At 45.2% G+C, this 25,600-nt stretch overlaps 1 protein-coding gene across 2 annotated transcripts in view; it reads right to left on the bottom strand.

Moving 5' to 3' along the window:
- Nucleotides 1–25,600, bottom strand: part of SNAPC4 (small nuclear RNA activating complex polypeptide 4) — a 40,720-nt gene that overhangs the window by 5,388 nt on the left and 9,732 nt on the right. For both annotated transcript variants that reach the window (XM_073640107.1, XM_073640108.1), the window contains exons 11-23: nucleotides 23,172–23,319; nucleotides 22,402–22,508; nucleotides 20,695–20,789; nucleotides 20,004–20,098; nucleotides 19,828–19,919; nucleotides 18,904–19,530; nucleotides 18,457–18,549; nucleotides 17,061–17,238; nucleotides 16,673–16,743; nucleotides 8,660–8,758; nucleotides 8,079–8,106; nucleotides 5,365–6,875; nucleotides 697–823 (exon numbers count right to left, since the gene is read on the bottom strand). In XM_073640107.1, coding sequence (XP_073496208.1) covers nucleotides 704–823; nucleotides 5,365–6,875; nucleotides 8,079–8,106; nucleotides 8,660–8,758; nucleotides 16,673–16,743; nucleotides 17,061–17,238; nucleotides 18,457–18,549; nucleotides 18,904–19,530; nucleotides 19,828–19,919; nucleotides 20,004–20,098; nucleotides 20,695–20,789; nucleotides 22,402–22,508; nucleotides 23,172–23,319 — 3,264 coding nt within the window. In that variant the 3' untranslated portion in view covers nucleotides 697–703. The remainder of the gene's footprint in view (nucleotides 1–696; nucleotides 824–5,364; nucleotides 6,876–8,078; nucleotides 8,107–8,659; nucleotides 8,759–16,672; nucleotides 16,744–17,060; nucleotides 17,239–18,456; nucleotides 18,550–18,903; nucleotides 19,531–19,827; nucleotides 19,920–20,003; nucleotides 20,099–20,694; nucleotides 20,790–22,401; nucleotides 22,509–23,171; nucleotides 23,320–25,600) is intronic.

Below are 25,600 nucleotides of genomic sequence, written 5' to 3'. Positions count from 1 at the left end.
AACGGCCGAATGTTATACACCGGGGGGGTAAAAGGCCAGATGCTATACACCAGAGGATGAACGGCTGAATGTTATACACCGGGGAGTAAAAGGCCAGATGCTATACACCAGAGGATGAACGGCCGAATGTTATACACCGGGGGGTAAAAGGCCAGATGCTATACACCAGAGGATGAAGGGCCGAATGTTATACACCGGGGGGTAAAAGGCCAGATGCTATACACCAGAGGATGAACGGCTGAATGTTATACACCGGGGAGTAAAAGGCCAGATGCTATACACCAGAGGATGAACGGCCGAATGTTATTCACCGGGGGGTAAAAGGCCAGATGCTATACACCAGAGGATGAACGGCTGAATGTTATACACCGGGGGGTAAAAGGCCAGATGCTATACACCAGAGGATGAAGGGTCGGATGTTATTCACCGGGGGGCGCAGGGCTGGATGTTATACACCGAGTAGCGTATTATCACATTATACGATAGGAAAACCCTCTTATAATGCTGAACTTAGAGATCTCCACAGAAATCCTATATAGCGGGGCCATTATGTCTTATGCAGCAGAAGCTATGACTATGCGGCTTCCTCCATAGATCTGTGATATTAGGAAAACTGTAGAATTAAGACTGCAGGATGAATGTATAGAGGATGGTGTGAAGGAACCAGAAGGATCCCTAGTTATTGGCCATACATACCGCTCGTTCATGTCTCGCTGCGACTATACACCTTCTTGCTCCTTAGTCGCATCCCAATAGTGTCAGCTTCACTTTCACAGTCAGTAGTCATTGGAGAGCAGTGGTTGCCAGGATCCATCATTTCTCCCTTCCAAAGAGCAAGATAAAAGTTAAAGACCGAAACATATCCCTGAAAATAAGCCATACGAGAAAATAAGCCATTTTACGAGTATATGCCATTGCTTCCTGATTGATGGGGGTCCACTGAATAAAGGGTCTGGACAGGACAGACCTCACCATTCACCTGTTTGGAGTGGTATTGCATTTTCCTGCACAGAAAAAAGCCTGAAGTGGCTACTAACCCTTTATTCTGGTGATAGGCAAGGACCCCAGGGTCTCTCCTGACAGATGTACCCCAGACATACATTCATCACTCCAAAGTGAATGATGTAAACACTTGATACACTGTAATATGCAGATCATATACAGACAATGAAGTAGCAGAATTTTGAGTGCAGCTCTGGTTGTGAGATATACAGGTGGTGTGAAAGAGTGTTTGCCCCCTCCTGATTTCTTATTCTTTTGCATGTTAGTCACACTTAAATGTTTCAGATCACAAAACAAATTTAAATATTAGAGAAAGATAACACAAGTAACACAAAAAAATGAAGTTTTTAAATGAAGGTCTTTATTATTAAGGGAAAAAGAAATCGACACCTACAGGGCCCTGTGTGAAAATGTAATTGCCCCCCCCCCCCAAAACAAACAAACAAACATAAACCACAGTTAATTTATTACCTTTTTGGGAAGCGGAATTCAATTTCCCTAACCACACATAGGTCGGATTACTGCCACACCTGTTCTCAATCAAGAAATCATTTAAATAGGACCAGCCTGACAAAGTGAAGTAGACCAAAAGATCCTCAAAAGCTAGACATCATGCTGTGATCCAAAGAAACTCAGGAACAAATGAGAAACAAAGTAACTGAGATCTATCGGTTTGAAAAAGTTTATTAAGCCATTTCTAAAGCTTTAGGACTGCTGCGAACCACAGTGAGCCATTATCCACAAATGGCGAAAACATGGAGCAGGGGTGAACCTTCCCAGGAGTGGCCGGCTGACCAAAATTACCCCAAGAGTGCAGCGACGACTCATCCAATAGGTCACAAAAGACCCCACACCAACATCTAAAAGAACTGCAGGCCTCACTTGCCTCAGTTAAGGTCAGTGTTCATGACTCCACCATAAGAAAGAGACTGGGCAAAAATGGCATGCGTGGCAGAGTTCCAAGATGAAAACCACTGCTGAGCAAAAAGAACATAAAGGCTCGTCTCAGTTTTGCCAGAAAACATCTTGATGATCGCCAAGACTTTTGGGAGAATACTTTGTGGACTGACGAGACAAAAGTTGAACTTTTTGGAAGGTGTATATCCCATTACATCTGGCGTAGAAGTAACACAGCATTTTCAGAAAAGGAACAGCATACCAACAGTAAGATATGGTGGTGGTAGTGTGATGGTCAGGGGTGGTTTTGCTGCTTCGGGACCGAGAAGACTGTGCTAATTGGAACCGTGAATTCTCCTGTCTACCAAAAATCCTGAAGGAGAATGTCGGGCCATCTGTTCGTGACCTCAAGCTGAAGCGCACTTGGGATATGCAGCAGGACAATGATCCAAAGCACACCAGCAAGTCCACCTCTGAATGGCTTAAGAAAAACAAAATTAAAGACTTTGGAGTGGCCTAGTTATGACCTTAATCCGATTGAGATGCTGTGGCATGACCTTAAAAGAGGGATTTTTGGTACTCACCGTAAAATCTCTTTCTTGGAGCCTTCATTGGGGGACACAGGTAACCATGGGTGTATGCTGCTGTCGCCAGGAGGCTGACACTAGGCAAAAAGAGAAAATAGCTCCTCCTCGGCAGTATACACCCACTGACAGTCACCAAGCTCATCAGTTAGTGACCAAAGCAGCAGGAGGAACCAAAACAAAGAGTAACTATGTACATGCACATGCACAACAGGGGCACAATGGCCCAACGTATGCACAAAACCAGGGAGGGTGCTGTGTCCCCCAATGAAGGCTCCAAGAAAGATTTTACGGTGAGTACCAAAAATCCCTCTTTTATAGCTTCATTGGGGGACACAGGTAACCTTGGGAAGTCCAAAAGCAGTCCCTTGGGTGGGGATAGCCACGGACTAGGTTGGACGGTGGGCAATTGCCGCTTGCAGAACCTTCCGTCCTAGGCTGGCATCAGCCGAAGCATAAGTATGAATTCTGTAAAACCTCGTAAAAGGTGTGAAGGGAAGACCAGGTTACGGCCTTGCAGTTTTGAGACATGGAGGCCTGGTGGCGAACAGTCCAGGAGTCCCCCACCGCCCGAGTAGAGTGGGCCTTTACTCCCGGAGGAGGAGGCCTATCTCTGACCCGATATGCCTCCAAAATGGCCAAATGTATCCAACGGGCGATGGAGGACTTGGACGTGGGGAGACCTTTACGGCGACCCTCAGGAATGACAAACAAGGAGTCCGTACGCCGAAAGGGAGCTGTTCTGGAAAGGTAAATGCGTAGAGCTCTAACAAGGTCCAGTTTATGAAGAGACCTTTCAAACAGATGCACTGGAGCCGGGCAGAAAGATGGTAACACAATGTCTTCATTGATGTGGAAGGAGGAGACCACCTTCGGTAGAAAAGAGAGTACCGGTCTGAGGACCGATTTGCCCTGATGGAAGACAAGAAAAGGAGACCGACACGAGAGCTACCAACTCAGAAACCCTTCAGTAACTGCAACCATAAAGGCTACCTTCCATGAGAGAAGAGGCGTAGAAATGTCCTGGATAGGTTCGAATGGAGATTGCTGAAGGGCGGTTAAGACCAAATTAAGGTCCCACGGATCCACAGAAGGGCGATATGGCAGTGTCAAGTGAGCCACTCCTTGGAGGAAGGTTTTGACCTGAGGTTGGATAGTGCTGAGATTTGGCCTTTGAGGGAACTCAGAGAGAGGCCAGCATCAAGGCCTGATTGTAGAAAGGCCAAAATGGAAGGTAAAGAGAATACCATGGGAGCTAGCTGTTTTTCCTCGCATCGACGAAAGAAGGCTTTCCAGGTCCTATGATAAATGCGAGAGGTGACAGGTTTTCTAGCACTAATCATGGTTTGGAAAACTTTGGGTGAGAAACCAGTGGCTTCAACGGCCATGCCATTAAATTCAGAGACCGAGAACTCTGAGACGGAAGAGAGGGGCCCTGTGAGAGAAGATCCGGACGGTCTGGTAACCTCCAGGGGGATTTCCGAGCAGGTTTACTAACTCTGCGTACCAGACCCGTCTGGGCCAGTCCGGAGCTACCAGGATTACGGGTACTCCTTCTGCCTTGATCTTTTTGACGACCCGCGGGATCAAGGGTAGAAGGGGGGAAGAGACAAGGCAACTGGAACTGTGACCAAGACATGACTAGAGTGTCGTGGCCGATCGCTAGAGGATCGCGAGACCGAGCTACAAAAGGAGGGAACTTTGTGATTTAGCCGAGAAGCCATACAATCCACCGGCAAGGTGGATGTCTGGCAAGGAGCGCTGAAAATGAGCGCCCTGCTTAGTCTTTTCCTCAGCGCTGCTGGGAGGGAGCGCTGAACCCCCGCCGACTTCTGTGGAGGAGACAGTACCTCGGTATATGAAACCCGGCTTTTCTTCTCCACTTCTGAGGTTAGCAACAGGAGGTCCACCGTCTAAGAGGGGGTCCCATCAATTCCTCCTTCTCGTGCTGTCCGGTCCTGGACAGTGCAAGAGACGGTGTCGACCCCAAATAAAAATAAGGGGGATGGTCACCCGAAGGGACCACAGTCTCCCTCCCAGGCCGCTCAGAGGAGGGGGCTGGGGTGGGAACAGGCAAGGACTGGCCACCAGGAATCACTCTGAAGCACTGAGAGGTGACAGGGGAAAGAGTCCTGTCCAGCGGGTCTGAGAGTGAGCGATGTGGGGGATATCACACTGCTCTCTCGGTCACTCGAGTGCGGGATAACAGGGAGAGAATTACTCCCTGTTAACCCTGAAGAGAAGATCTGAAAGTGAAAGGGGAAAAGATTAAGAAGAAATGACTGGGTACCTAGAAGAAAGACGGATCTTCCAAGATCCAGGTCTACCTCCTACAGACACTAATCTTAAATGGATGAGCTTGGTGCCTGTCGGTGGGTGTATACTGCCAAGGAGGAGCTATTTTCTTTATTTGCCTAGTGCAGCCTCCTAGCGACAGCAGCATGCACCCGTGGTCCTGTGTCCCCCAATGAAGCGATAAAGAAAAGGCGGTTCATGCTCAGAAACCCTCCAATGTGGCTGAACTACAACAATTTTGCAAAGATGAGTGGCCAAAATTCCTCCACAGCGTTGTAAAGACTCATTGCCAGTTATCGCAAACGCTTGATTGTAGTTCTAGCTGCGAAGGGCCCAACCAGTTATTAGGTTTAGGGATTATCACTATCACACGGGGCCCAATAGGTTTGGATTTATTTTTACCTTAATAATAAAGACCTTCATTTAAAAACTGCATTTTGTGCTTACTTGTGTTATCTTTATCTAATTTTTTAAATTTGTTTTGTGATCTGAAACATTTAAGTGTGACAAACCTGCAAAAGAATAAGAAATCAGGAAGGGAACAAACACTTTTTCACATCACTGTACATATGCTTCCCACTCTCACCTCATGTAGATGCAAGCCTGTGGTTGCTCTGGGGGATTCACCTCCTGTACAGACATCTGTATTCTTATCATACATGTTAATATCCATTATATGGTCCTCTTCTTTGACCTCGCTCTTCACCCCGGGCTTTATTCTCTCACTATTTGGTGCCGGAAAAACAGCTAGTAACCCTGTGAATGTGAACGCGGAGAGGAATCGCTTCTTGAGGAGGTTGTACGCCGGATTGTTTTTCAGCTTCTGCTCCACCAGGTCATCCAGGATCTCCTGCTTCTTACTTGTGTCCCCCTCACCTGCTCCATCAGGAGGTACCAGCTTAAAAGCTCGCTCTTCCAAATTAGTCTTCTGCAACAGGATCCGGGAAAAGGTCTTCAGGGTGCAAGCAGACGGTGGTAAATAAGCCATGCTGCTCTTCAGTGTTCCCCCGCTGCTCTTACCCTTCATCCAGTCCTTCACACTGGTCTCATCTTCTAAAGAGATAAGGCTCAGGTCACCAAAGTTCCTTTCAGCGCTGCTCGTGAAGGTTTGGGCACGGGTATGGGCGGGAGCGGGCGTCTCAGTCTTTTCTCTATTGGACGTATCTTCATTAGGCTGATTGGGGGGTAAGATTTTTGCTATTTTCACAACAGGATATTTTTTTGTGGGTGTAAGGGTAACTTGCGTGGACTTGTTGGAAGGACTAGGAGCAGGCGAAGCGCACGGCGCGGCTCCATCTTCAGTATTTTCTGATGGTGACGACCCGTTTCTCTCAGGCACTGGCGGGTGCACCACGGTACTACTTGTACTAGCTTGTACTTCAGGGACTACATTGGAGGCTTCATTTGTCGATGGGTTCACAGCTTTTACATTGCCTGGGTCTTGATTCCTAGGTGCTTGGGTTGCAGTAGGAAACAACGTTTGGACTGGAATTTGGATCAAGCCTTGTGGAGTAAGAATCCAAGTGGTGGAGTTACCCAAGGGGCTCAGTGCACTGAGCAACTGCTGTAGTGGCAGCTGTGGTGAAGCCATGACTGGCGAGTGCTGCATAGTGCACGTAGCAGATGGCGTACTATTGCATTTATCAGTGGCTTCTGCATCTGGAGCAGGGGTTACAGCTTGATCAGCATCTGCTCTTTGCTGGCCGCTGCTCGCTGGTGATAACTGGTCGCTAGCAATGCAGCTCGATGGTATACCTTGGCATGTTGGCAATGCCACAAAGGGTATAGTTTGCAAGAGACTATTTTGTGAAGTGCTAGAGGCTACAGGAAGGGCTGGGTTTTCAGGCTGTCCTGCAGTGATGGGGGTCTGGCTGACCACTATCTGGGAGGAAATCAGAATGCTTGGTGCAACGACGACCGTCTTTTGGGCTGCAGCGCGACGGGCTTTCGATTCTTTCTGTCTTTTTTCTTTCAGCAACTCAAACACCGTCTTCGGCTTTGGAGCGGGGGCAGGTTCTCTTGGTGGGCGCTGATGTTTGGCTTGTGGTCCAGGTTCAACGTTGGATGGTTGTGATAGCCGAGCATTAGAGATTGACCCTGCAGGAAGAGGAAAATAATTAAAACATTTTATTTTTGGGTAAATAAAAATAGAATAAATCATTACATGGGTTAAGGCTACATCCTCCGAATCTCCTGCTTTACCGCACACAAACTTAACCCCTTCCAGCTGCGGTTTTGTTTTTTCCTCCCTTTCTTCCAAGAGCCATAACTTTTATTTCATTATTCTCTCTGTCGACATAGATGTACGAGGGCTTATTTTTTTGCAAGTCAAAATGTAGTGTTGAATGACACCATTTATTTTACCACAAAATGTACTGACAAACAGGAAAAAAAAAGAAAAAAAATTGTGCGGTGAAAGCATGAAAAGAAAAAACAATTCTGCCACGGTTTTTATTTTTATAGCATTTGTTTGTGCAGTATAAATCACCTGGCGACATTATTCTCCCGGTCAGTACAATTACACAGGTTTTTTTATACTTCAGTACTTTAAAAAAAATTCAGGTCCTTGTAAACAAAGAAAGAAAAAGCCATTTTCTGACATTTGTAACTTTATTTTTCTGCCGATTTTGTTTTTGGTGTGTGCTGATCTGTAGTTTTTATTGACATCATTTTGGGGTATATGTGCAGTGATGGAAAAATTTCAATTTTGGCTTTTAGATTTATTTTCTTGACGGGTTAAATAATTTTATATTTTCATAGATCTCCAAAAGGGGAAATATTCAAACTTTTATGTTTTTTAAAAACTTTTTTTTTTTTTTACCTATATTATATACACTGCAATACACAGCAAAATTAATGATCTCCTTTGAGGCCAAGCCACAGGATCGGCTTTGTTGGAAGATGGAGGCAACGGGCGGAGAGGCCTTGAGTAGGCAACAGATCAGCACCTCGCGGTCAAGTCGCGGGTGGGGTTCAATGGGCACTGGAACACATGTCCACACCGTATCTCACCACTGAAATTCTGCGGTCAGCAGCATTTCAGTGGTTAAACAGCAGTGATCGGAGCTTGCTCTGATCACCCCTGTCACAGGCTGGTGGAGGTTGTATAACACCGATCCTGAGACGACTTTATACACGTGCAACATGTACCACAGATGTTGTGAAGAAGTCAAGCGATACCCCTACCACACTAACCCTTTAACATAACATTCATGGCCATTTCCGGCTACCTGCACCCACCACTACAGGGGTCCTAGGAGCTTACTCTATACTTTTATTTGCATAATGATATATACATACCGTAAATTCTTTTCAAGGACGAAGACACCTATGTATATAAAAAAATAAAATAAACAGTAAATTATACATGTAGGGAGAAGATAAAAAGCATCCGCATGCAATGGCTTCTTAGTAGTTTTATTCTTTATACTGGCACCCAATATTTGCTGAGGGCATCCCTTGATGTGCTTTCACGCTTCCTCAGCCCAAAACTACCTTTCTCACAGTGTAATGTGCTTTTGTTGCTCCCTTCTTCTACTCTACCTTCTAGCTTGCGCAGCTACCCCGCACCCAGGTTATCATGTCCATGGGTGGACTCAAAATCTGGATCAAGTGAGACATAAAATGAAATGGATGAAGCGTAGGTGGCCCATGCTGGACCTCCACTCCAAACACACAGGGCTCTTCAGAGCTCTCAGGTTCGGAGGAGGTCCCGAAGGTCGGACCCCTAGCGATTAGGAAGTTATAACTACCAATCTTGGCACATTCCCAATAAAGGAGAAAAACCTGAATAAAATATTCAAAGACTTCTCTTCAGAAGATGACTATATTCAGGCGTTCGTTATGTGGGTGGGCTGGTAGTTTTAGTAATATTTCCTTACGGCTCTGGTCTGTTGTGATGTCCGTTTGCGATTTTGGGATGCTCTCGCTTTCCTTAGCTGGATCATTTGTAGACAACCTAAAGTGTTGATCTGGAAGAACTAATAGAAAGAGAAAGATAAAATTACACGGTATAAAAAGTATTACAGTAGTAATCAGCCGAAAGACACCGAAATACAATCACAATCTGCAGAGGAAAGGCCCAGTTACAGAAAGTGATTCCTGCCCAGTGAACATCGACAAGTTGATCAGCGCTCATTTTACGGTCCAATTGACTCAGATCGATTCTTTAAATCACAAGTTAGTCTAATTTACATGAATGCCATCATGGCAAATCCTTAATGTGCCTCAACATTGTATATGGCACCACGTGCCAACAACATGCTCCTGATGAGTTGGCGTACGGTGCCCTGGGGATCTCCCAGACCTGGATCAGTGAGCGACTGGACAGCCTGTGACGCTACTTGGCAGCATCGGATGCAGGAATTCCAATTGTCCCAGAGGTTCTCAGTTGGACTCCGGTCTGGTGAACATGAGGGACAGTCAATGGCATCATTGCTTTAATCATCCAGGAACTGTCTGAACACTCTGCCCACATGAGGCCGGGCATTGTCTTGTAACAGGTGGAACCCAGGACCCACGGCTGCAACGTAAACTCTTCATGTGAGGATTTAATCCTGGTACCTAACAGCAGTCGGTGTGCCGTTTAGTATCACGTGGAGGTTTGTGCGACCCTCCAAGGATGTGTCTCTCTTCACCATCACTGATCCCCTGCCTGACCAGCCATGCTGGATGATGTTGCATGCAGCATAACATGCACCACAGCGGCTCCAGACTCTCTCACATCTGCTTAGTGTGAACCTGTTCTCATCTGGGAAGAGAACGGAGCGCCAATGGTGGACCTGCCAAATCTGTCCACAGATAGATGAAAAAGAAAAAGACGAAATTACTTACCGGTAATGGGATTTTACAGAGCCCATGACACCACCACAAGAGAGAGGGGGATTCGTCCATCAAGGACAGGAAACCTACAGAATAAAAGGGTGAACCTCTCCCCCCGCATCAGTTGGGTTACAGGGCATGATAGGACCTCCAGACTGCTATATATACATACCATCACCAGACAATAACAACAACACCACCCTCTAAACTACAATTCTAAATCTTTATTAGTGCATACCAAAACCAGTGATGGGGGCGATATATAAGGGTGCTGTCATGGGCTCTGGAAAATCCAATTCCCAGTAAGTACTTTTGCCTCCCCCCCCAATGACAGCACCACATGAAAGATTTACAGAGGAACCAAATCCACGTTAGGAAGTGGACCACCACTTGCAGAACCCTTCTCCCAAAGGATAGACCGACAGAGAGGTCAGATCAATCCTATAGAGCTTATAGAAGGTTGAAGGAGAGGACCATGTTGCTGCCTTACATATCTGGTCGATAGACACCTCCACCCTCCCTGCCCAAGAGGTCGCAGAAGGTAGGCCAGATCTTGTCTTAAAATAACCCGATCTTCTAAAATATGTGTAAATGGGGGATTACTGGTCAAGGCCTGGATATCACCGACTCAAGTCAGCGCTACCAGAATTGCGGTCTTTAAATGTGAGATTTTTTAACAGATGATTCCTCTAATGGTTCAAAGGGGGATGGCTAACGCCTCCAGCACCAAGTTCAGATCCCTAGGAGGAATCTTCAGACTAGGGATTGGCCTAGACCTATCATATGCTTTAATAAACCTAGTTAACCATTTATTGACTGCAAAGTCACAGTTATACAACACCCCTGGGATCGAGATCTGCACTTTAAGAGTGCAAGTGGATAGCCTGAGCTCTACTCTGTTCTGGAAAAACTCTAGGATAGATTTAATCGGAATTTCCTCACCCAGACTTTCCCTGAACTAGACAGTAACTTTTTCAAGGTCCTACTATATATTTTTGTCATTACCGGTTTCCTGTCCTTAAAGTGGTTGTGCCATTTTAAAGAATACTTTTAACCAAGCAGAAAAGGTGGAAATAAAGGTTTTGTAATTTACATTAAAAATGATGCTCCACTCAATAAATACCAAGCTTTTATCTTCTGAAGTATGCTCCCTAGTGCCCCCTGGTGTTATTCCATTCCGTCCTCCCGGTGGCCGATCAGCTGGCCGAGCTTGCGCAGTTCCTGTCATTATAAGACTCCCCCCAACTCCTCACCCCCAGTGTGCACAACATATTCTTCCTCACACAAGTCTGACAGACCAGGGAGCAGATTACTATGGAAGTGTGGGAGCAGGGAGTCTCCCCCCCCCCCCCCCGACCTCTGCGTGTGATTGTTCAGCTTCACTGTGTGAGTGCGGGAAGAGTGCCTCTACAACTTAATAAAATGTAAATTACAAAACCATTTTTATTTCCACCTTTTCTCCTTGGTTAAAAGCATTCTTTATGGTGGCACAACCACTTTAAGTAAAGTAGATACTAAACTTTCAAAAGCCCTCTCTGGATTAACAGTGGCCTTTCAAATTCCAGGCTATCAAATGAAGGGCAGCAGCTTGTGGATGCCAGACTGGACCTTGGATGAGTAGATCCGAGATCTCTGGTAAGATCCATGGATTGGAGATCGACATCAGCCTCATACATGAGAGCCCCCTTCTGGCCCAAAACACTGTGGTTATCATGATCATCCTCGCCTTGTCCTTCCTGATCTTCCTTAGTACTGCTGGGATCATCATTACTGGAGGAAAAGCGTAGGCAAGATCAGGGGTGGGCAATTAATTTTCCCAAGGGGCCACATGAAAGACTGTGATAGTTGTGGAGGGCCGAACCAATAGGTTGAAATTAATTCTACTCCATACTAATATCAATATATTAATTATAATTATTATATTGCATGACTTAATATTGAGCAGAAGTATGCTGACATCCCCCTATATACCGTTTGAACCCAAATACAGCCCCTTATATATAGCATGAGAGCCCCACAGCCTCCCCACGTCCAGCAACAGACCCCCATGTCCTGCCACAGACCCCCACAGCCTCCCCATGTCCACCAGCGACAGACCCCCACAGCCTCCCCATGTCCACCAGCGACAGACCCCCACAGCCTCCCCATGTCCACCAGCGACAGACCCCCACAGCCTCCCCATGTCCACCAGCGACAGACCCCCACAGCCTCCCCATGTCCACCAGCGACAGACCCCCACAGCCTCCCCATGTCCACCAGCGACAGACCCCCACAGCCTCCCCATGTCCACCAGCAACAGACTCCCACAGCCTCCCCATGTCCACCAGCAACAGACTCCCACAGCCTCCCCATGTCCAGCAACAGACCCCCACAGCCTCCCCATGTCAAAGAGCAACAGACCCCCACAGCCTCCCCATGTCCACGAGCAACAGACCCCCATAGCCTCCCCATGTCCAGCAACAGACCCCCATAGCCTCCCCATGTCCACCAGTAACAGACCCCCATAGGCTGCCCATGTCCAGCAACAGACCCCCATAGTCTCCCCATGTCCACTAGCAACAGACCCCCATAGCCTCCCCATGTCCAGCAACAGACCCCTATAGTCTGCCCATGTCCACTAGCAACAGACCCCCATAGCCTCCCCATGTCCAGCAACAGACCCCTATAGTCTGCCCATGTCCTGCAATAGACCCCCATAGCCTGCCCATGTCCTGCAATAGACCCCTATAGCCTGCCCATGTCCTGCAATAGACCCCCATAGCCTGCCCATGTCCTGCAATAGACCCCCATAGCCTGCCCATGTCCTGCAATAGACCCCCATAGCCTCCCCATGTCCTGCAACAGACCCCCATAGCCTGCCCATGTCCTGCAATAGACCCCTATAGTCTGCCCATGTCCTGCAACAGACCCCCATAGCCTGCCCATGTCCTGCAATAGACCCCTATAGTCTGCCCATGTCCTGCAACAGACCCCCATAGCCTGCCCATGTCCTGCAATAGACCCCTATAGCCTGCCCATGTCCTGCAATAGACCCCTATAGTCTGCCCATGTCCTGCAACAGACTCCCATAGCCTGCCCATGTCCTGCAATAGACCCCTATAGTCTCCCCATGTCCTGCCAAACATGCCATACACAAATTATAAAAAAAACACATTTCACCTTGCTCCCATTCCCCCGGCGCTGTGCCGCTGCTCCTGTCCCCGATGCACTGACACGAAGACGTCATCGCGTCAGCTGCTGCACACGCTGATTGCCGGATGAAGTGGACGTAGGCCCCTCTTCTACCAATGCAGTCAGCGGCGCGCAGATGGAGACGGGGTCAGGCGACAGTGACAGCGGGGGGGGGGGGTGGGAAGAGGGCACGGTGCAGTCCGTGGGCCACTGCTTCAGCCCTTCGGCTGTCTCGGTCCGCGGGCCGGACTGGAACAGACAGAGGGCCGGATGTGGCCCAGGTCTGGGCTAGATCGAAGTTCCATGCAATCTGGCAATCTGGAAGGCATCTACTGAATGAAGTTTTTCCCTGGGATTTAGCAGCAGAATTTTTTTGCCTTCCTGTTCTGCCTGTTTTCGAACAAGTCTTTACTTGGAAGGCCCCATAGGCCTACTATTGCTGAAAGACTGTCAGATTCAGGGCCCATTCCCCGTGTCTCCGTTTCGGCTTAGGAAGTGTGCCCTATCATTCTCCTTCCCTTTTATGTGCAACGCTGTTAATGACAAGAGATGCTTTTCTGCCATCTGGAAAATTTCCTCTGTTGCTGCCATCAACAAACAAGATCTTATTTCTACCTGATGGCTGATGTAAGCCACCATTGTTTGATTGTCCAATAGGATACCAACATGACTGCTTTGGAGAGATGTGAGACATTTCTCCATCACATACTTCACTACCAGAAGCTTTTTCATGTTGGATGAACTCCTCTTCTCGTGTTCTGACTAATGACCCTGGACTACACAGTCTCTCAGATGCTCTCCTAACCCACTTGTGCTCATATCTCTAGTTATCACATCTGTAATCTGATGTACCCATGGGACTCCTAGTGACTGATTCTCTACGCTTAGCCACCACAAGACAGCATTGGTCGTCATTGAAGAAAGACTTCGTTTTCCTTCCAAACACCCTCTGAGCTGTCTCTCGCCTATCAGTATGTCTTGCAGCAATTGTCTGGTATGCAATTGGGCCCATAGTACTGTTGGGTTGGGATGCATGAGGTTAAACTCCTCAATAATGACATTGACTTTCTGAGTGTCATGGTAGGATTGTTTACTGCCGCTGGTACCAAGGCAGCCAGATTGTGCAGAATCTAAGAGAAAACCTAAAACTAGAACTTTTGATAGAATTAGCTTCGAGTTTTTTAGGTTCAGGAGCCAACCCAAGATGGCTCTGACCCTGGATAGCAGTAAGTTGCAGTGTTCTGCCGATCTGCCAACAATCAGGAATCGTCCAAGTATGGAATTAACTAGAGTATCCTGCTCCCGAAGATGTGTTGTCATTTCCACTATGATTTTCGTAAATATTCTCGGGGCGATGGACAGACCAAAGGGCAAGGACCTGAACTGAAAATGCCTGATCTTTGTGATTATGAGTAGGGCCACTCTTAGGAATCTCTGGTCTCTTGAATGGATTGGAACATGGTAGTACACATCTTTCAGGACCAGCACACTCATGTAACGATCTGGCAACAGCAGTTTTATAGCAGATTTTATTGACCCCATTTTGAAAGGTCGATATATCAGGAATTTGTTCAAATTGACGATAGTTCTGAAGGTGCCATCTGGCTTGTATATCAAGAAAAGGGAGAAAAGAATCCCCTTTATCCCTCTTCCACTGGTACCTCTATGAGAACCTGATCTGAACAAGATTCAAAACTTCCGCTTCCAGAGCTAACTGATCCTCTGTTACTGCGAATGTTCATGGAGGAAGTGTCCTAAATTCCAACTTCAGGCCTGATTCCACTATCCCTAGAATTCAGCCATTGGATGATATTCTTGCCCAGGCAGCAAGGAAGAGGGAAAGCCTTCCTCCTACCCCAGGAATGGCGTCACTGGGAAAACGTCCTTCACCACCAAAAATGAATCCTCTATTTTTTCCTCTTCTGTCTTCCCTTTTTTCTTGATCTCTGAGAGGTCTTTTCCGGCCGTACCTTCTTCTCCGAAAGGACCTTTTATACTGCAGGATGGACAAACTGAGAAATCCCTATTTTCGAACACCAGCTTTGTTCAAAACGTCACCCAGAACCTGACCAAAGAGATACTTTCCATCACACGGAATTGAGCATAGCTTGCTTGGTTTTAGACTGAACATCCCCCGGCCAACATTTGAGCCACAGTGGCCTACGACTGGCGTTAAGAGAGGGCCGGTGACCTGGCCGCCAGCCTTACAGAGTCTGCTGAGGCATCTGCAAGAAAGGCCGCAACTCCCTGCATTAATGGTAGACTGGCCAAGATCTTTTCTCTCGGAACCTTATCCCTTAGTTGACCTTCCAGTTGTTCCATCCAGGTCATCATTAATCTGGTGATACAGGTCACTGAGATAGACGGTTTTAGGGCTCTTGCCGAAGATTCCCAGGTATGTTTTAGGTATCCATCAGCCATCCTATCCAGAGGATCTTTCAGGATACCCATGTCTTCAAAGGGTAACATAGATTTTCTGGACAATGTGTCCAATACTATGTCCATCTTTGGAACTTTATCCCACAGGGATGTCTCCTCCTCAACAAAGGGGTATCTTTTCTTTGAAGACGAGGGTAGTGAACCTTTCTTTTCTGTTTTTTTCCCCATTCTGTTTTCATGAGATCTGAATTCTCTCATTTATTGGAAATGTACGCCTCTTCTTCTGCTCTACCCCCCCCCCAAACATAATACCCTGTACTGATTTGGGGGTTTTAGCATCTATAATGCCCAAGGTAGCCCTTACAGCCTTGACCAATCTGTCTGTGTCTTCTACAGGGAAACACGGTCTGCCCGTTGTACTGCCATCGGAGGACGAAAATGAAGAAGAATCAGATCCACATTCACATTCTGACCTCACTTATTCATCTGAATCAGATGATACAGTAACATTCTGGTTTGCTTTCTCCCTTTCTATCGCTTTCTTTATGGATTAGGGTCTTAATGGAATCTTTAACTTCTGCCCTATTAACCGATTTTAAATCCATGGTGAAATTTGGGGATTCCTCAAAAATAGTTTTCTAGATTCATGTTGAGCATAGTCTCTTCTGCCATGAGCTGGGTAACGTATCCCTGCAAAGCGCACACTCCTTATTTTTAAGCTTTTCACTACATTTCTTAGGTCTTTCCTAGTAATTAAACAAGAAAAAGGACCTAATTACCGTGGTGAACTTTCACGAAGATCACTCACCACTCAGTCGTTTAGTAAGGGTAGCGGATTTGGAGGCTGGATCAAATCACACGATTGTTCTCCCCTAGAGATCCATGATCCACTCTGCTTCTCTGGCTGGTCTTATGGTTGCTTCTTCTGTCATTTGTGTGACTGCCACTGCGGTTGTTGCTGCTGCTCCTCCATAATCACAGTGGAAAGGAGAGCCGGAGCAAACTCGCTCTTTGGCTGTCAGACCCCATTTTAAATTATGGACCGGCCACAGCATCTCCTCCCATGTGGATGCCTCCTCTGGACCTCCATGGAAGTGAAGTTGCCACTTCTGGGTCAGAAGTCACCACCACTCCCAAGGTGCTCCGCGCATGTGCAGACCTTGGATGATGCGGCGGACGGCAGACACATGGAAAGTTTCCACCACTCGCGTCCGCACGAGCCCCCACTGGAACTGCGGCGGCTCTGGGACCCAACACCGGCGCTAAAAGTCATTCTTCCAGGCAACTGGGCCAAGCCTGGGTAAGCTTCTTCTGTTCTTTTCTGCACCTGATTCTTCAGATGCAGGTTCCCTCAAGGACAGGAAACCAATTGATGCAGGGGAGAGGTTCTGCCCTTTTATTCAGTAGATTCCTGTCCTTGATGGGCGGGTCATGTGGGAAACGAAAAAAAAAAAAAAGTCTTAAAATGTTTTTTTTTAACCTATTCTGAGCCTTTTGTAAAAATGCAATACTGGCTATATTACCTGGATAAGCAGAGTGAAAATGGGGGTGCTGGTTATAGTCAGAGCAGAAAGCTTCTTTGTCATCACATCAGCTAGAAACAAAGAGGAAAAAACTTATTAGCCTCAACAGAGATTAATAAGCAATTCACACTTGATCACAATCATTATATCAAACCCAAGCAATATCAGCCAACAATATAATGTATATGGAGGCACCTGACGGCTCCCAGGCGGACAGGTGCCAGATGAAACAATGACTGGGCACGGTGGAGTACAACATGCCCAATTGTCTGGATGGTCATGGATGTTTTTCACCCAAGTTGTGTGAATTTCCTGTGCAGATCACTTTTTAGACCATATATCACTTATAATTCACTGTCAGTACAGTGGACGCTCGAATGTAATTTACCATGAATTTGATTTTCCCACGGTGATTTGTAGCGGACTTGTATAGGAAGAAAGACATTGCCCACCCAGGGCGTCACGGTGATCAGCAGGCTTCTGTCCACCGGGGGACTCTTCTTCCTCCGTTTTGACCTGAGAGGTAATTTCTCTGAGGTGTCATCTTCCGGCTTTGTCTGCTGAGCCTAAAAAGACAAGAAAGCATTAACTATAGATCTGATCAGATCACTCACAAAACATGGCAACCATGAATACGCCACGTAGAAATGGGTCTGTGGTCATCAGCCATAGAGTTAAATGGTATGTCTCAATGTTGCAAACTTCTGTCATTGGTGGGAGATCCGAGCGCAGAGACCCAGACTGATTGCACAAAAAAAAAAAAGGAAAGACACATAGAATTATGAATGGCCAAGCAGGACAGAAATGAATTGTTAGCAAAGTGCTCTAACTAGTGTTGAGCGAGTATGCTCTATTAACCCTTTCGCTGAGTATGCTCGGGCCGAGCTCCGAGTAGTTACAGCTGCTCGGTGATATGGTTGAATCGCTCCCGTGTGCATGATTTGCGACTGTTTGACAGTTTTATTACATGGCAGGAATGTCTATTTCTTACACATTCCTCACATGTAATAAAGCTGTCAAACAGTCGCAAATCATGCACACGGGAGCGATTTAACCTTATCACCGAGCAGCTGTAAATACTCGGAGCGGAGCTCGGCCTGAGCATACTCGGACAGAACATACTCGCTCAACCCTAGCTCTAAGCCTTCTTTTTAATGATCGGTAGCGGTCTTAGTGCCTGAATTTACACCATGTCAAAAGTTTATTAAAATCATACCCTTTAAATGATACTAGGATCACAGCGAGTGATCAAAATAGACGGTGCTGCTGCTTTACAGTAAGTGTTTATCTCACTGGATTCACAGCAGCACTGCTCAGTACTGATGTAGAACATGCTCCATGCTGCTGCTTCTGAACATGTGCTACTGAGACAGGAGTGCAGGATTCCTTCACGTCTGTGTGTGCTGTGTATGGGAGACATCATAACAGCTACACTTTGCCCACCAGCTCAGAGACCTCTGATAATCAGAGATAGAGCCAGCAGGGGGCAGGGACACTGGTGCAGGATATAAGGCATTTACTGGCCAGACATAGTGTTATTCTTCATGTACACATGTGACAGGACACGGGACCTCCCAGCAGTTACTCACAATACCAGCAGCAGTACTGACTTCATCACATTTTGAATGTGGAGTTACATTGCAGAACACTACAGCTAGCTTGATCTCCAGCTTCTAACGGCTGATAACAGATTACACTTGCAGACTTTAGGTCTACCCTTTTCTTTTTCAGCCACATTACTTAACACCTATAGATCCATCTCTTTGCATGAATGAATCTGGCACCTGTTTTCCTTGACAGAGTATGGTATTCCATCGGAGAATCCGGCGGACGTCGTCCTCGCTGACCTGCAGTATGTAGTGGCCGCTCTTCTTCGCCTGAGGAGAAAGGAAGCAGACGCGGCTCATTGAAACTTGCCGATCACATGCTAAGTTTGCTTACATGGCTGCAGCAATTATGTGCAGTCTACACGCGATGGATTGCTGATATGATTACCTGCAGCGGTCTCGTGTAGACAACACGTGAGCGCTGCAGCCAAGAAAACTAAGACCTAGCAGGGCTGATGTGGAGGGACAGATGTAGCAAGCGTCAGTAGACTCTTTCTGTGACGCTCACAGGTACCGCACCTATACCATATGCAATGCGGCTGCAGTGGATGTGGTTGCCCCGGTGCTGGAAATATAGGCTCAATAATAACCTTCTGGCCTCATTGCCTTTTCACAAAAACCTACCTCTAAGAGGATGTCCTCAGGATTTTCTGTGACGATGTCTGTAGATGGCGGGTAAGCAATACCCTTCAGTATAGTGCTGAACTGAAATTTTCCTCGTTTTCCTCGCATTGTAGACCGGGGTATTTTACAGCAGCTTGAAGTAGCAGAGTGGGGAGAGGCTTTTTTTGGGAGCAAGTCTGGGTTCTCTTTTCTGGGAACCCATAAGTCCAAATCAGGCATTGACTCTAGAAATCTGGTGGCCGCTATTCGCTCTTCAATGTCAGACATGTAGTCCAAGTCATCCTCGTCTTCGCTACTACTACTGGTGCTGGTACTACCCCCACTGCTGCTAATATTACTACTACTGCTGGTACTACTATTACTACTGCTAATGTAGCTGCTGATACTGTCACTGCTGAGGTCACTGATGTCGTCATCACTCAGTTCCTCTTCTTTTATCTTAAAAGCTGTGCTTTGTGGTCTTTGTTCTGGTGCTGTGTACTGTGGTCTTTGTTCCGGTGCCGTATACTGTGGTCTTTCCTGCTGAACCGTACTCTGTAGCCTTTCCTGTGTTTTTTTCCGCGGCCTTTTCCGTGGTGCCCTTCTTTTTGGTGCCATTCCATTTTGTTCTCTTTTTAGTTTTAGTCTCTGAAAAAAAAAAAAACACAAAAGGCATGTAAATAGTCAATACCAAAGTAAAAGAATAAAAACTCAAGGATATAATTATATCATGTCAAACCCAGCTTATAAAAAGAGCGGTCGCCATTGTGGTAAAATGGCTGCAAATACTAAAGCCAGCAACCACGAATGGTATGGCGATCGATCAATATCTGTCTGTATTTAACAAGAAATAAACAGAACAGCCTTTTTTTGTGTGCGTCTTTGTACAAAAAACAACCAGGGGAGACCTAAAGAGCTCAGGGACCTATAAATGTAAAGTTATACCTTGAAATACCCTGTAAGATTCTTCCATTTGCTCAGGCACTGGCCGCCTGTCCGGTGAGTGTGTAACTCTCTGCTGACTTTAGACCAATGACCTAGAAGACAAAAAAAAAAGAAATATAAATAAATGGAGTTCGGGTGCAGATACAAACGGATGACCATTAGGGTCAGTAACTCACCCACGCCGTACTTCTCAGTCAACTCAATGAGTTTTTGCTTTTCTTCTTCGCTCCAATGGCCCTTTTTGACATCTTTATGAAGACCTTTAACGTACCTGGGGGAACAATCAGTCAGAGAGGGCTCATTTACTAATGCAGTTGGGAACAAGAATGGAGAAAAGGCATAAAGTCATTCAAAGAAAAAGGAACATCATCAATGAAATCACCCTTTTCTTTAAATATAATATTGCATGAAACCAATTCTTGGTTATACTGGATGTAACAGATTGTGGATCACCAAAGTTGTCAAACACTAATCGTGCTTCGGGGTTTGTCGCTCCGCCCCATATCCGAGACTCCTGATGTAGAGGGACCGCAGGACCACCACTGAGCTCACGTCATTGGCCTCTCTTACCACCAATGTATTGTTCTGTAGCCTATTTTTTATTTTTTTTTAAGATCTCTGGAAAAGTCAATGCTATTCTCTATTACTAGTGGTTCCCACCAAGCATCTGTTACGACTTATGGGGCTGATGAGCTTGGGGCAGGAGACCCATGCCAGGTTATTACTTGCCAGATGCTTCTTATCTTACATATCACAATCCCACCTGGGGGAGGCTCATTTTGTGCATTTGTGAACTCGCTCAACAAAAAAAATTGGAAAATTCATTCTGGGTATAAAAAAACAAAACAAAAAAAAAAAAACACTGACCTTTCCCGGCATTGGATATCACTCCTTCCCGGAACTTCTAGTTGAATCTTGTACCAATCCTTTGCTCCATATTTTTCCACAGCTTTTAATAACAACTAAAGAAATTGTAAATATTAAAAGTTAAAGAGTTAAATTATTTCCCAGATTTTATCCCAATAGGTGAAATCGCCCTATACCCATGTTACAGCATAGCCTAGAGATACGCCACAACATTAGAAGGATGTGGGTCCCACCATCTATCTCAAGAATGGGGCTCTGAAAAGTGCTAGTCGGTGGAGAGGTGGTCTCATTTTTGAATGGGATTTCTGGCCACTTTTGTTCGCCATGGGCCCCATGCTCAGGAAAAGTTTGGTGGGAACCAATGTTGATAAACAGGGTGGGCCATTTATATGGATACACCTAAATTAAATGGGAATGGTTGGTGATATCAACTTCCTGTTCGTGGCACATTAGTATATGGGAGGGGGAAAACTTTTCCAGATGGGTGGTGACCATGGCGTCCATTTTGAAGTCGGCTATTTTGGATCCAACTTTATTTTTTTCAATGGGAAGAGGGTCATGTGTCACATCAAACTGATTGAGAATTTCATAAGAAAAACAATGGTGTGCTTGGTTTTAACGTAACTTTATTCTTTCATTAGTTTTTACAAGTTTATGACCACTTATAAAATGTGTTCAAAGTGCTGCCCATTGTGTTGGATTGTCAATGCAACCCTCTTCTCACACTCTTGACACACGGATAGCAACACCGCAGAAGAAATGCCAGCACAGGCTTCCAGTATCCGTTGTTTCAGATACTGCACATCTCGTATCTTGATGGTATGGTGTGGTATATGGGGTACAAAGATAGTGGGGCCATTCTTCATCAATGGAAACCTCAATGCCACTGGATATCTGAAATTGCTAGATGATGATGTGTTGCCCTCTTTATGCACTGAAGATGGCACGTTCCCTGAGTTTTTCCAACAAGATGGTGCACCACCACATTATGGTTGTCAGGTCCGAGCATTCCTACATGAACAGTTTCCTGGAAAGTGGATTGGTCGTCATGGGCCAGTTGAATGGCCGCCAAGGTCTCCCGATCTGACCCCCTTAGACTTTTATCTTTGGGGGCATCTGAAGGCAATAGTCTATGCTGTGAAGATACGAGATGTGCAGCATCTGAAACAACAGATACTGGAAGCCTGTGCTAGCATTTCTTCTGCGGTGTTGCTATCAGTGTGACAAGAGTGGGAGAAGAGGGTTGCATTGACAATCCAACACAATGGGCAGCACTTTGAACACATTTTATAAGTGGTCATAAACTTGTAAAAAAACTCATGAAAGAATAAAGTTACATTAAAACCAAGCACACCACTGTTTTTCTTATGAAATTCTCAATAAGTTTGATGTGTTACATGACCCTCTTCTCATTGAAAAAAATAGTTGGATCCAAAATGGCCGACTTCAAAATGGCCGCCATGGTCACCACCCATCTGGAAAAGTTTTCCCCCTCCCATATACTAATGTGCCACAAACAGGAAGTTGATATCACCAACCATTCCCATTTAATTTAGGTGTATCCATATAAATGGCCCGCCCTGTATTAAGACCAGAAAAAAGTTAGAAATTTCAAAAAGGATCCAATGCCACATAAAATAATGTCTCCTTGGTGATAATCTCACATTTGAGTGTTGTAACTAGCTTTTTCCAGGTTTTGAGCCTCACCTTATCCTCTTCTCTATTCCAATATCCCTTCTTCAGAGAGGGATCCAGACACTTTGACCACCGATGAAAGAGCTGCATGGAGTTTCTGCCTTCCATGAAATAGGCAACTGAAAAAAACATATCATCAGATCCCGATTAGAGCCTACAGGACCTCTCTACACATTGGAGGGACCGGCTGATAGGCATGTAGCCCAATTACTCTCCCCCTACAGATGATGTCAGAGGGGGGTGGGGGGTGGGGAAGAATCCCTGATCCTTTCATTTTTAGGCGAGATAAGCAGCAGCATTTTCCTCTCTGACGGAGTTGGGAGAGATGGCTGCTGGCCGTACAAAAACCATCTTCTGTGTATGGCCAGCGTAAGGTAGGAATGCCCACATTATTAATATACACACATCCTAAAGTTAATGTGCCCGACGGTGTCCCTGCAAACAAACACGCCCGGCTTGCCAGTCAATAACAGGTTCATCCATTGCCAGACACATCTGATGGCGGCTTAACCCCTCAGAAAACAAATGGATCAGGTATTGCATATAAACATGCCAGATCCCTCTCCCTCAGAGAGTCAGGAACCCCAGATAGATATGAGATGGTCATCTCGTTCCATGGTGATCAAAACCAGCGCCATGATCTTCTGAGGCAGTGTGTACACGCCACACAACTACATCTTTGAATATGCATGTTCAGAATATCCGATAACCTGGGACCCCAGAGGATGCCGGATTATTGGAATTTACGTGGCCATATGAATATAAAGGAGTAAAACACTCACTCTTGTGGTAAGGGATGTGCATTCCCACCCTCATCCTCTGCACCAGATGCGTTAGCACCTCATCTTCTTCCTTAACAAACTCTTTCCTTTTGAAATCTTTCTTGTTGAGCTGGAACTGCTGGAGACACTGGAAGGCCGTTCTCTTTGTCTGCAAGGAGTTACACATCAGGCATCAGTAAAAAAAAAAAAAAAAAATCAAAGCTTGTATTCTATGCAACTTTAAAGGGGCTATCACTTCCGCACCAGGAGGTGATGACGTCACATCTACCGTGACATATGCACGATCGCCAGGCATTGTGCTCGTCTCTATATATTATATATATATATATATATATATATATATATATATATATATATATATATATATATATATATATATATATATATATATATATATATATATATATATATATATATATATATATTACATATACACACACATACACACTGTGTTCCAAATTATTATGCAAATAATATTTTCTCAGATTTTCCCAAATTACCTATATGAATTGCAGTCATTGTAATTTTCCAGTCAAATAACTATTAGAGTACAATTGAAATGTTTTTGTACAAACTGCCTATGATAACAGTATATTTTTAAAAAAATAAAAAACTCAAAATGCACTCAAAATGCATGTTCCAAATTATTATGCACAGCAGAGTTTTCAACCTTTTCATTTTAATAAAGACCAAAAAAATGGTCATTTTTGAAATTATAAGCATTAGTAGGTTATTACACACTGAAAGCAAACAGTTTTCAACTCAAAACTTTATTCTAGGTGATGTTACATTTGCACATAGGACCGCTTGTTCGAAAGGAGCTTCTGAACTCTCTCGTCCATTGAATTTGTCAGGTTTTGGATGGTTTCTGCTTCAATTGTTTTGCATGAGGACAGAATACCCTCCCAGAGCTGTTGCTTAGATGTGAGCTGCCTCCCGCCATCATAGACACTCCTTTTGATTATGCTCCTGAGGTTCTCAATGGGGTTGAGGTCAGGGGAGCATGGGGGCCACACCATAAGTTTGTCCCCTTTTATGCCCATAACACATCTGCATCTCTGGCTGCTATGGGCATAAAAGGGGACAAACTTATGGTGTGGCCCCCATGCTCCCCTGACCTCAACCCCATTGAGAACCTCTGGAGCATCATCAAAAGGAGTGTCTATGATGGCGGGAGGCAGTTCACATCTAAGCAACAGCTCTGGGAGGGTATTCTGTCCTCATGCAAAACAATTGAAGCAGAAACCATCCAAAACCTGACAAATTCAATGGACGAGAGAGTTCAGAAGCTCCTTTCGAACAAGCGGTCCTATGTGCAAATGTAACATCACCTAGAATAAAGTTTTGAGTTGAAAACTGTTTGATTTCAGTGTGTAATAACCTGCTAATGCTTATAATTTCAAAAATGACCATTTTTTTGTTCTTTATTAAAATGAAAAGGTTGAAAACTCTGCTGTGCATAATAATTTGGAACATGCATTTTGAGTGCATTTTGAGTTTTTTATTTTTTTAAAAATATACTGTTATCATAGGCAGTTTGTACAAAAACATTTCAATTGTACTCTAATAGTTATTTGACTGGAAAATTACAATGACTGCAATTCATATAGGTAATTTGGGAAAATCTGAGAAAATATTATTTGCATAATAATTTGGAACACAGTGTGTGTGTGTGTGTGTGTGTGTGTGTGTGTGTGTGTGTGTGTGTGTGTGTGTGTGTGTATATATATATATATATATATATATATATATATATATATATATATATATATATATATTTTTTTATGTACATACATACACACACACACACACACACACACACACACACGTGCATCTCACTAAATTAGAATATCAACAAAAAGTTAATAGTTAATTTATTTCAGTTCTTCAATACAAAAAGTGAAGCTAACTCATATTACAGAGTCATTACAAACAGAGTTATCTATTTCAAGTGTTTATTTATGTTAATGTTGAGGATTATGGATTACCGCCAATGAGAACACAAGTCATTATCTCAGTAAAGTAAAATAATTAACAAAAAACACCTGCAAAGGCTTCCTAAGCGTTTAAAAAGGTCCCTTAGTCTGTTTCAGTGGGCTCCACAATGATGGGGGAAGACTGCTGGCTTGACAGATGTCCAGAAGGCAGTCACTGACACACTCCACAAGAATCTGGAGGAAGAGTGGAGAGGCCACAATCCAAGCTGCTTGAGGTCTAGTGTGAAGTTTCCACAATCAGTGATGGTTTGGGGAGCTATGTCATCTGCTGGTGTAGGTCCACTGTGTTTTATCAAGACCAAAGTCAGCGCAGCCGTCTACCAGGAGATTTTGGAGCACTTCATGCTTCCCTCTGCCGACAAGCTTTTTGGAGATGGAAATGTCATTCTCCAGCAGGACTTGGCCCCTGTCCACACGGCCAAAAGTACCAAT

Source organism: Phyllobates terribilis, unplaced genomic scaffold (assembly GCF_046119375.1).
Source record: "Phyllobates terribilis strain yellow unplaced genomic scaffold, ASM4611937v1 Scaffold_7__3_contigs__length_470593459, whole genome shotgun sequence".
Lineage (NCBI taxonomy): Eukaryota > Metazoa > Chordata > Amphibia > Anura > Dendrobatidae > Phyllobates > Phyllobates terribilis.
The sequence above is the reverse complement of the archived record's forward strand: the minus strand, read 5'-3'. Positions and strand labels throughout refer to the sequence as shown.